This window comes from Mytilus galloprovincialis, chromosome 6 (assembly GCF_965363235.1).
Source record: "Mytilus galloprovincialis chromosome 6, xbMytGall1.hap1.1, whole genome shotgun sequence".
Taxonomy (NCBI): domain Eukaryota; kingdom Metazoa; phylum Mollusca; class Bivalvia; order Mytilida; family Mytilidae; genus Mytilus; species Mytilus galloprovincialis.
In genome coordinates, this window is record NC_134843.1 from 759,350 (window position 1) to 772,518 (window position 13,169).

General features: G+C 34.0%; 1 protein-coding gene across 2 annotated transcripts in view; it reads left to right on the top strand.

The window, feature by feature from the left end:
• The first annotated feature begins 3,807 nt into the window (after positions 1-3,807).
• The window catches only part of LOC143078653 (uncharacterized), a 36,039-nt gene continuing 26,677 nt past the window's right edge, over positions 3,808-13,169 (top strand). For both annotated transcript variants that reach the window (XM_076253523.1, XM_076253524.1), the window contains exons 1-4: positions 3,808-3,956; positions 7,103-7,202; positions 8,455-8,577; positions 9,237-11,522. In XM_076253523.1, coding sequence (XP_076109638.1) covers positions 7,127-7,202; positions 8,455-8,577; positions 9,237-11,522 — 2,485 coding nt within the window. In that variant the 5' untranslated portion in view covers positions 3,808-3,956; positions 7,103-7,126. The remainder of the gene's footprint in view (positions 3,957-7,102; positions 7,203-8,454; positions 8,578-9,236; positions 11,523-13,169) is intronic.

The window sequence follows — 13,169 nt, forward strand, 5'->3', positions numbered from 1 at the left end:
ATAAGATGCATTTAGTATACATAAGCAGGGACTTTCTATACTAAGTATTGAAAGTCTCTGACATATGCCAGTCTGTACAAATCTATGAGAGACGATAACAATTAAAACAACATGTATGAAGATGAAGAAGAAAACGAAGGATGTTTATTTCCATTAAAAGGGCTCACAAGGAGCATAGTTACAATATAAGCCATATAAATAAGACAATAACAAAAAAGAAACAGCAATAGTCTAGTATACATAGAGTTTGAACGTTAATAGATCATATTAAACAGTTACACAAATGGTAAAATTATACAACATAATTATTCAATTATTACTTTTTACGATATAAAACTTCTCGGCGTCTTTTCAGAATAAAAATACTGGTTTTGGCACATAATCTTATAATATCTTAATTCGAAAATAAATGCCATTTTCTGACAATCTGTAAAACTATTAAAATGTTCATCAGTTTTAAGAGATTCAGTTAAAAGAATTTGTCTAAGATCATTATAAACAGGACAATATAACATGATATTTATCTTCAACAGTATACTATGCGGTATGGGCATTGCTCATTGTTGAAGGCCGTACGGTGACCTATAGTTGTTAATGTATTTGTCATTTTGGTCTCTTGTGGACAGTTATTTTTTTTGTCTCATTGGCAATCATATCCCATCTTCTTTTTTGTACGTAATAATAAAACATATAGATTGTGTAATATTATTGTGTCTTCAAGTTGTTTTTACTGAATAAATAGTTGTGTTATATTATCTTCAATTCAAACAAATTCGACAATTCAAACGAAAAAACTATAACGGCCTTATTTAAACCAGGTGCTCCGCAGGGCGCAGCTTTATACGACCGCAGAGGTCGAACCCTGAACAGTTGGGGCAAGTATGGACAAAACATTCAAGCATGATACAGCTCTGAATTTGGATTGTGATCAAATTTTTGACATTACATGGTTTTTTCTTACACAAAACAAATGCCAAGATTTTACAAATCAATTAAAGATTTCTTCTTCAAACTTTTTAAATCTAAAATTAAATAGTTGACACAGCATAGGTTTCTGACACAGAATGAATGTGGTCTAATGAACTTAAAAGTTTTTTTTTGCCTTTGAGCAATTCACTATGCTGTTGAATATTAATCCTCTCAAAAAAATGTTTGAAGAAATTTTCTTTTTATTTATGAAATCTGAAATGAGAAAAATTTAACCCCCCCCCCCTTTTTTTTCACATCCCCGTTTCCCTTTTTCAAAACTGATATCAATTCAAATTTCTAATGGAGTTTGCAACAATAACTACTCATTTAAATACATCATAAAATATTAAGATGTAAAAAAACTGCTTGTTATCACTGAATGGTAAAGATTATTTAAATTTATCAGTTGGTAGTAAAAAGTGTATATACATTGTATATTGTATATAACAAAGATTTAAGTTGATTCTGGACAAAGAAAGATAACTACAATTAAAAAAAATTCTTGCTATTGCAATATTGTGCAATAGGATATTTCTTGCTTACTATTCTGGACAAAGAAAGATAACTCTAATTAAAAAAAAATTTGCTATTTCACAATATTGTGCAATTAGATATTTCTTGCCATTGCACAATACTGTGCAATTGAAAAGACTTGCTATTGCACAATACTTAATATAATAATTTTAGATCCTGATTTGGACCAACTTGAAAACTGGGCCCATAATCAAAAATCTAAGTACATGTTTAGATTCAGCATATCAAAGAGGCCCAAGAATTCAATTTTTGTTAAAATCAAACTTAGTTTAATTTTGGACCCTTTGGACTTTAATGTAGAATTTGAAATTTGAAAACAGGACCAAAAATGAAGAATCTACATACACAGTTAGATTTGGCATATCAAAGAACCCCAAGGATTCAATTTTTGATGAAATCAAACAAAGTTTAATTTTGGACCCTTTGGACCTTAATGTAGACCAATTTGAAAACGGGACCAAAAGTTGAGAATCTACATATACAGTTAGATTCGGCATATCAAAGAACCCCAATTATTCAATTTTGATGAAATCAAACAAAGTTTAATTTTGGACCCTTTGGGCCCCTTTTTCCTAAACTGTTGGGACCAAAACTCCCAAAATCAATACCAACCTTCCTTTTATGGTCATAAGCCTTGTGTTTAAATTTCATAGATTTGTATTTACTTATACTAACGTTATGGTGCGAAAACCAAGAAAAATGCTTATTTGGGTCCCTTTTTGGCCCCTAATTCCTAAACTGTTGGGTCCTAAACTCCCAAAATCAATACCAACCTTCCTTTTGTGGTCATAAACATTGTGTTTAAATTTCATAGATTTCTATTTACTTAACCTAAGGTTATTGTGCAAAAACCAAGAAAAATGCTTATTTGGGCCCTTTATTGGCCCCTTATTCCTAAACTATTGAAACCAAAACTCCCAAAATCAATCCCAATCTTTCTTTTGTGGTCATAAACCTTGTGTCAAAATTTCATAGATTTCTATTCACTTAAACTAAAGTTATGGTGCGAAAACCAAGAAAATGCTTATTTGGGCCCTTTTTGGCCCCTAATTCCTAAAATGTTGTGACCAAAACTCCCAAAATCAATACCAACCTTCCTTTTATGGTCATAAACCTTGTGTTAAAATTTCATAGATTTCTATTCACTTTTACTACAGTTAGAGTGCGAAAACTAAAAGTATTCGGACGCCGGACGACGACGACGACGACGACGACGACGACGACGCCGACGCCAACGTGATAGCAATATACGACGAAAATTTTTTCAAAATTTGCGGTCGTATAAAAATGAACGAAAAACAAATATGTAACACATAAACAAACGACAACTGAGCCACTGAATTACAGGCTCCTGACTTGGGACAGGCACATACATAAATAATGTGGCGGGGTTAAACATGTTAGCGGGATCCCAACCCTCCCCCTAACAAATGCTAACCTGGGACAGTGGTATAACAGTACAACATAAGAACGAACTATAAAAATCAGTTGACCAAGGCTTTAAAACTCATGATCACTCATCAGATGGACAGTAAACTACTAGCTTTCTTTTCATTAAAATTTTGTACAAGTTTTTTTTTTTTAAATAATGGATAAATGTATTTTGTGTACTGTAGTGAACATAAGAATATGGATATTGCGTAATCGTACAAAAATAATACACACATATTGTGGTTCAAGACAACAATGGATCGGAGGCCCATAAACTTGTATGTTGGATTAAATTAGGTTTGTACGGAAACTTTTCATTAGTTCATTGATGAAAATAGGCGGGGCTTTTGTGCATTTTCTGGGTATGACGTATAATCTATGATTGAAAACAAATGCTGCAAATTACTAAATGCAATGATATTTTAATTATCGGAAAAAATATTTTAGCATGTCGAAGGTTCGAATGCATTTCGATACAATGATTTTTGTGTTTTTTACAACATGTTTTTAAAGTATCAAATGTTGGGAGAATTAATCAATTGACAAAATCTTTAGATGTTCTTTGTCCAATCATCTTGGAGGGTTTAGTCGACGTCATTGATGATGAACTTTTGCCCAATCGATGAGCTTGTATCTTAGGTCACGTTCTCATTCACCATTTATAGAAGTGTGCAGAATGAACCATAATAATGTAAAGAAACTGTATTATTTAGATACACACAAAAAGTTTACACAGACAAATGAAAAATAAATATAAGACAGAAAGCAATGAGTTAAATTTAGTAGAATATATCTTTTCCTTTCCACGTAAATTCTTCACATTAATAAAATTTAGGTCAATCTCGTAAAAAATATGTGCCCTTAACTATGTACACAGAGTCGTAAGCTGCGTACAACACAGTGTTGTCAGCTAGAATTTTACTACACACCATGAACGACCAAGACTACGCCACATACTTTTGTCGCCATACAGCAGTTTTACGCAAACTTTCTGGAATGTGATATCCGTATAGTAAAGCAAGGTAAAGCTTACTCAATTATTCATCTGAAATTATCATTTATGTGTCCATCGTTTTCCAAATTTCAGTGAAATTCTTTGACTTCTTGTGACATTTCTCCCTCTCGACACGACTCGACGTAGGTTACTCAAGACCTTACGGAATGTGGTCGAGGAAGTTGGTTTTATTCACTCTTTATTTTATGTGTAAATGTTGAAAACGAGAAATGATAAATCTGATTTAGAAAATAAAGAATGATTTTACTATTAATATTGCTTGTATCTTCTCACCAACAATGAATAATATGGAGTATCATGGTCATGGAAGTAGGTCACAGCTCTTAGAATGAAAAAATAAGCATCCTTACTCTTTGCTTGAAAATAGTCAGCATGTTTAGTTGTTCATGTGTTAACGTACAAGTTATCAAAGCATAAAAGTAAATCTGACATATTTTGAATACACAAATTCTCCCCCTATTTTTCATTACCTGCAAAAGCAAAAATATTCTGATGACCTGCAGATGCTGTAAAGCATTTGGTTTCACTGTTCAGTAAAGTTTATGTCACTGCATCAGCCCTAAATTTCTCTGTAGAGTAATTGGGTGTACTCAGTCAGATTGAAAAAAAAACCAGAAACTTACTAGTCTATTGTGAACTCGTATTGAGACCCTCAAAATTTCACTTTGGGCGTTGATCCATTTTATTTAAATTCACGTGCTCGACCATTGGTATCTTTGTAAATCCAGGAACAAGTTTTGGCCTACAATATATTGATCACAACTTTTACAGCACCTGCACTTGATGACACAGCATCAGCGTGATGGTATATTTTTCGTTGCTGATAATTAACAAAAGAAGAAAAATAAATATTTACCCTGGACAGTGATCCAAACCCAACAATTTCAAAATCTTATCTGTTAACAATGAGTCTGGTTCCAGTATTCATGTACCTTAAAATCTCAAAAACAATGTATTAGCTTTGGTAGGGAAATCTTTTTATCTTTTATATATGCGCCTGAAAGACCGATAAGTCGAAAAGATTTCTTGGCTTCTATGGAATGGAATGAATTGATATTTGGTCTTCAGTTTGATAGCTATGAGTTGTAGCCTGTAAGAAATTATTATGTACCTGCAGTGCAGCCGTTTCCTGGTTGCCAATAGTTTGAAATTTTTCCACATTCATTGTTCACAATAGTTTGAAATTTTTCCACATTCATTGTTCAAAGTAAATTTTCATCAAACTTTTCTCAACTTCAGTAAATGGGAATGATGAGTTATGCTGCTGTATACATGATCCTCAATGACCGGGTATTGGTATTGTATTATTTGATATTGTAATAACACAGGCACTTGTCTCAGAAAAAAATATATGGTATATAGGAAATTTTTTTCTTAGACAAGTGCCTGTGTGTAATAAGTTACATTAGGAAATTTTTTCTCCATGCATAATTTGAAGAAAGGTACTTTTGAAGGAGAAACAAATACTAGATTCAAGTACTTTCATGGTTTGCATGCCTCTCAGAAATTGCTTTCTATTTCTGATTTTTTTTCTCTCACCCAGACACTTTTCTATAATATACAGTGCTCTAATATTTTTAAATACAAATTTTATTAATCTATCAACAAACAGTTAGATATGAGAATGCCAACAGTTGGTGTATCAGCTGATTGCTGTGGACTGACAGTTATTAAGCAAGTTCATTGATGGTTATCAAACAGACAATATTCTAATGTGATCTTCCAGTTTTAAACTTATCACACTGGGAAATATTATTTCAGAATATTTCATATTTATTTTCACTTAAATAGGAAAACATCAAAAAAATTAAAATTAAATTACATAAGAAACCATCTTCTCCAAACCAAAAAGGCAATTTTTCAGAATATTTCATACAAATTTTCAAAACACACGAGTTGGAGAGAGGGGGGTACAGATTAGAATGATTAGGGTCTGACTTGAATTTAGTCCATACAAATATTTTTATTTGGGCTATATGAGCAGTTGACTGAAGAACTAGAACTTAAAATGTGAAATTGTCAAGAGTAACTGTTATCCTTCAAGGGTGAATTGACTTCATCTCCCGAAATTTGATGAAAGCTATATTTATCCAAACCATAGACCATCTATTATTGTCTGGATCTTTTTTTTAGTTTATAACATGTATATACATTCATTTAATTATGATGAGTTAGAACTCAAGTTTCTGTTTCTTCCCGGTTGACTGACTTTTAACAAAATAACAACCCTTAGACTTGAATGATGTACATGTTTTTGGTGACACTTATTTTTGACTTATGCCTGCCAATTAGGATCTGATATTCCTATTATCATGACTTTACACAAGTGGAAAACTGAAATAAATCAAAATCATTGGAAATATGTAAATATTTATTTTCACTTAAATAGGAAAACATCAAAAAAATTAAAATACATGTACATAGAAAATTAAATCATGCAAATTGGGGCTAGAAATGGTGAAGAATATAATCAATATTAGCTATAATAAGTTGGTTTACAATATAAATGACTCTCAGATTGAGTTTGATCTACCTTTTGGTGGAAGAGCTAAAGAGAGGGCAGTCGTCTCAAAAATCATAAACATCATGTTTTGTTTTTAAATAAATTAAATCGTCAGATGTATACACATCTTTTTGGAACTTTTGGTCCTCGGCAATCTTCAACTTTGTAGTTGTTATTGCTTTCAAACTTTTTACATCTGAGCATAGTTTTGTGTGGACGTAGCGTGTGTCTGGCGTATACAAATATTTTTTAACCTGTTACCTTTTGATTATTCGTTTGTTTCTCTGTCCTATATTTTCTCCCATTTATCTGTTTATTTATTGTAACCCTGTCTTGTTATGTTGTCATTTTAATGTTATAATTAACACTGCGATTAAAGCGGGAGGTTTGGCATGCCACAAAACCAGGTTCAACCCACCATTTTATAAAATGCCCTGTACCAAGTCAGGAAAAGGGCCATTGTTACATTATAGTTTGTTTCTGTGTGTGTTACATTTCGGTGTTGTGTCTCTGATGTGTCAGAGTTCTCTTATATTTGATATGTTTTCCTCAGTTTTAGTTTGTAACCTGAATTTGTTTTTTCTCTAAGGATTTATGAATTTTGAACAGCGGTATACTACTGTTGCCTTTATACATCAACTCTTTTCTAGGTCAGAATTTGAGGTGTCTATACTATGAGCAGAAGAGAGACTAGGACAAAACGTGGACGATCGGGCAGCCCTCAAACAGGATTCAGGTCTGCCAGTACAGGTTTGTTTAACTACTATAAATCACCATTCTTTCAGACAGGAAGGGGGGGGGGGGGCACAGGGGGTAAATGATTAGACAGCCCTCAAACAGGTTTCAGGTCTGCCAGTACAGGTTTGTGTAATAATACTATTATTAATCACCATTCTTTTAAGGGGGAGGGGCACAGGGGGTAAACGATTAGACAGCCCTCAAACAGATTAATCGAGGCACAGGGGTTTAAGTAAGATTTCAAAGAAGAAGGAAGTTTATTATGTTTAATTAAGAAAATTATTATTGTAGATTCATATGTCTTTGATAGAATTTCATTATAAACTTTTACAACATGTAAAATTGAGAATGGAAATGGGGAATGTGTCAAAGAGACAACAACATGACCTTAGAGCAGACAACAGCAGAAGGTCACCAACAGGTCTTCAATGCAGCGAGAAATTCCTGCACTCGGAGGCGTCCTTCAGCTGGCCCCTAAACAAATATATATACTAGTTCAGTGATAATGAACGCCATACTAAACTCCAAATTGTACACAAGAAACTAAAAGTTAAAATAATACAAGACTAACAAAGGCCAGAGGCTCCTGACTTGGGACAGGCCCAAAAATGGGGCGGGGTTAAACATGTTTATGAGATCTCAACCCTCCCCCTATACCTCTAGCCAATGCAGAAAAGTAAATGCATAACAATACGCACATGTACGTATATAACATTGTATAACATTTGGTTATTGACATATAAACATGAGAATGATTATTTAATATATATATATATATATAAACCTTTGGAAGTGCAGTGGTAACTGAATGTAATGAGACATGATTCCTATGTTTGCTGATTAAAACTTTCTTTCAGTAACTGGAATTATCTGTAGTTAAACAATTTAATGAAAATGTTTTGTAAACTGGTGAACACAAATGAAATCAAGTGTTTTGGTAAACTGGTCACTTCAAACATATCAGGGGTCTGGTCAAGTTGATAGAATAAATTGAAAACTTCTTGAAAAGTTATGATAAATATGAGGAATATTTTTTATATGACTGCAAAAAACTTTTAGATTTTGGTAAGGTTTTCAAATTGGTCTTAAGGGTCCAAAATAAACAGTAACCTATGCTGTGTCAAACACTTAATCACAATCCAAATTCTGTATCTAGCATGATTGTTGTGTCAATATTTGCACCAACTGTTCATGGTTCCATCTATGCAGTCTTCAAGCTGCTTCCTTCAGAGCATTTTAATTAGTTATACTATTTGTTTTTTAGGACGAGGAAAGAAGAGAGCTGGACAGAATCAGGAGGATCCAGCTGAGAAAATAGATGACGAAGTAAAAGATACCAGGTCGGAGCAGGGAACCAGTGCTGCTGTGGGTAGTGAGGCCCCTAAAGGTAAATTGACAGATAACATTGAAGGAAGAAGACTTTCTTATCTGTTTGGTCTTTAGATAGATCTGTATCACATGACCTAGCTTTCTTGTAACCACTGAAGAGGTCTTCGTTAGAGTAATTTTAATTCCAAACGAATGAGGATGCTCTCAATATTTTCATCAATATAAAATCCTTGAACACTGTTTTCAAACAATTATTTTCAAAAAATAAAGTGTGTGTATGTCATGGACATTTATGTAGAATGATTATTTGTAAGATAAGGGCCACTAGCAGTTATAAATTTATTCAATCAATCTTTTCAAACTTTATTTACTTACATTGTTGTAACATGGAATGAAGAAATCTAATCCAACCATAAAAAACCTAAAGACATCTTGAGGTAAAATGTAGGAAGTTAGATAAGTCAGGGTCCACCAATCAATTTCTCAATGGAAATAACATGAAAAACTGCATAAATTTCACATTTTTCAAAATGTGATGTCATCAGATATGAATGATTATATTTTTCAAATATTTTCATTGTCCCTATGCATTTTCAAACATTGGCCTATGTCTAGAAAAGTTAATATTTCCATTCATTTGTTATAACTTGTCTAGTTGAAGGGTTACTAAAATTAATACAGGTTATCTCTAAATAATCGCATTTATCCTTATTTCAGGGAAAACTGGGAAAAGTGTAAAACCAGTTGAGGAAGGTAAAACTAAAGAGTCTGAGGGTTCATTTCAGCAGCCATTACCACCACCACTATCACTGCCTCCTCCAAGTCCTAAATCAGAGGTCTTACCAACAATGCAACGGAAAAGCTCAGATGGTTCAAATCATCCAAGTGAAACTGGTATGAAAACTCCAACAGAAGAGAAATTAATTGCTATTCCTCCTAAGAAAAGAAAGAGCAATGATATGGAAAAAGAAACAGTACTGCCCTCCAAACGACCTCTAATTGACTTCAGTGAATGGATAAATCAGAGAGTGCTAGCTCGACGTGATGGAGTTTATCAGCCAGGTGTTATTAGAGATATCAAAAACAATCGTCATATAGGAATATTATTTGACAGTGATAAGAACATAGTGTATTATAATGATGTTGCTGACCAGAGGAACTTCTATGACATCATCAGTGATCATAGTCCAATGGCTATTATGTTAGGTGTAGGTTCACGTGTCTGTGTGCGAACTCATCCTGAGGAGAAGGTATATCATGAAGGTCAGATGGTGGCTAAACGTACCCATCAAATAGGTTACAGAGTTAGAACGAGAGATAATAAATATGATGATTGGGTGTCCAGGGCAAGTCTCAGGCTTCTACAGCCACCATGGTATGAAGATTTAGAAGAAGGAATTCCAGAGCAGGAGACCCCGCCTCCACCACAGTTTATATCAACGCCCATTTCTGTACAAGTTCCAGTACAACCCCAGGCTTTGCCTCCACACATGGCACATCATTCTGAAATATCTCCGTCCAGTGTACAACGATTTGAACGTTCTCCATCATTGCCTCAAAGTACAAGTAATGAAAGAGGTGATTCATCGGAAGATGAAATGAAAAGTGAAGATTTCTTTGATTCCTCAGGTCTTAGTACACCAAGGTCTGGAAGTGCAACACCTGGATCAGGGTCAAGGTCACAAGGAAATAGACAGCCACCAAAGAAGCGAGAATCTGCAAGAAGTCGAAGTGCTCAGTCTGGTGAGAGTAGTCGATCCAGTACACCTAGGTCACCCTCTACATCACAGAAATATAAAAAAGGCGATGTAGTTTCTACTCCTAATGGAATTAGAAAAAAATTCAATGGTAAACAGTGGAGAAGACTTTGTTCTAAGGAAGGATGCACGAAAGAATCTCAAAGGCGTGGTTATTGTTCTCGACACTTATCAATGAAAGGACAAAAGAATGGGCGGGGTTATCCCAGTAAAGGAGATGATGGACAGATTGACTGGGAGACCCAATCTAATAGGGATAGTGAATACGACACGTCAGCCACGCCAGTACGCTGTGATGAAGCTGAGGCAGCAAATATGTTATTATCTCTGGGAAATTCTCGATCCACCACGCCTGCCTACTCACCAACACCTATGCAGAATCCTCTATCACCGTTAACAGGAAGTGGACCATCGCCTTCAACAGGAAGGAATTCTGTATCGTTCACTCCTATATCTCCACTTCCCAGGTCACATGCACAAGTTTATATGAATTCTCCAACCAGAAGTTGGAGCTCAAAATCTGGGAGTTCTTCATCAGAGCATGTATCCCCTATTACACCAAGGTTTCCTTCAGGGTCTAATGCCTTAGGAATGATGCAGCCTCATTCATTAGAACATTTATATAAAAGTACTAATCTTTCTAAGCAGGATTCATTACGAAGTGAAGATTCTGGTATTGACATTCACACCCCCACTGGTCCAGGTTCTCAGAGAAGTCTGCCTTTTAGTGCTTACCCAAGTCCATTACAACAACAGAGAATGGCAAGTTTATCTAACATGCCAATGCAAGAGATACAAAATAGGATCAAATCAACTCAGAGTCACTCGCTCAGTTCAATGCCTTCTCCTAAGTCTGTCCAGGAGAGACAAGCAGAGAAAACATATCATCAGTTACGCAATGTGCCATTCGCTATAAATAACAGTCAGGTACCAAGGGAGGTAAATGTTACCTCAAACAATCATCACATGACAAACATTGCTATAACAACAATGGCAACTCTTAAAAGTTTAATTAGTGCTAGTCCAATGAGGACACAATCTTCGATCAGCCCAGACCCTAAAACAGTTTATGTAAACAATCACAGCCATGCTGGAAAGCCACAGAAGGTGTCCATTATACAGCAACAGTTACAACAGATTACGCCAATGTCATCAATGATATCGGCACCTGTCACCTCATTACTACCTGTCATGCCTGTCACCGATGGTCCACAGAAAGTACAACAAATAACAGACATTTCTACAGGTAAGTCTTTAGTCTTAATGGTCCTCAGAATGATTTCATAGTTTTTAAAAAGACTACATGCAAGCTTAAGCCTAGTCCAAATTATTATCACATCCTGAAAGGCTATATATTTTTTTGATGCCTTAGGTCGCAGGAAGTTGTCAAAGCAAAAATTTAAAATAGCCTTCCAAGACGTCATAATGTTTTGGACTAGTTTAAGCCTACATGTATTTCAATAGGTATTTTGTTGAATATTTCAATTGATGGTTTACTTTTACCAATGAAATCCAGGAAAATTGGTATCCCATGAATAAGGAAAAAGACATAGTAGTTCAACAGGTATGAACTAGATATAAAAGTGAGTAACTGGTCTATACAATCTTCAGACAGAAAAACAGGTACAAACTACAATGTAGTTATACATGTGCAGGTAAGAAACTTGTCTTGATGCATATATGGTCCCCATAAAGATATTTAAATTTCTAATTAGTTAAGAAATGGTTCATTGATGCCCACAGAAAATATATTTACTCAGTAGTCATGCATGTTAGTAAAATTTTAAAGAAGGTTTTCTAATTTTTATTTCAAAATCTCAAATCACAAGAACCAACTTCTCAAATCAATCTTCACTACCTTTCTTTATGCTAAATGAAATCAATTACAGAAGTACATTTGAATTTAAACACCAAATACCAATGAACTATTATTACATCTTATTATTGTTTAGTACATGTACATGTATATATGCATCTATAGATATAGAGACAATTTAAATCTTGGCCATGTAGCTAGGTGATAAATGTATACATGCACATAATACATGCACTCGAATGTCAACGCAAATATTCTGGAAAAACCCACTTATTCTATAAATAGTTGATTAATCAGCTGAAGTAAAAGACTACAAAATCTGTACCATCAGTTCTGATCAATAACTGCTTAGATTTTGTATTATATATTACAATGCTGAATAAGGTATAGTTTGTAATAATCCGAGGATTTTGACCTTTATATCATTGACATATATAACAACAGATGAGATATTGTTCATGAAGAAAGAAGGCAAAATACACAGTTTTTCATTAAAAATAAAAATTTATGAATTCTGTATTTATATTGTTGGTCATCTCATTGAGATTGATTTTCTGGCTTGACCAGGTACGGCAAAAGTGAGGAAAGCAATTGAGTTGAGATGACCAATGATAATCTGTTTATTGCTATTTTATCTATGACAACGTTGTTGATTTCATTTACAACTGGCACATGCACTTTAGTTTCTTGCGATAATTTTTCATATTACTCTACTGTGCTGCAAGGAAATTATCAGTTTGTATATAAAGATCAAAGGAAAATTTTGTTGAATAGCAATAATTAGTTTTATTGTTTGGAAGAATGTCTCCAATATTTTTTTTTTACTGGATTTAAAGCAATAATTTCATTACTTTTTTTAAGGTCTTTCAAATTCTGAAACCAAAAGTGCAGCAACCTGGTTGTTTTTGCCTATGACCCATTTTACAATTACTTAAATTGTTAAGTAAAAAATGTTCCCCTGTTTATTTCTATGGTTACCTTGAGACTTGCCTAATCATTTGTATAATTCGATAAATAGTTATGGTAGGCCCATTATGCTAATAAGTTTGTAATTTTGGATTGCTTGCAGTTTTGTGG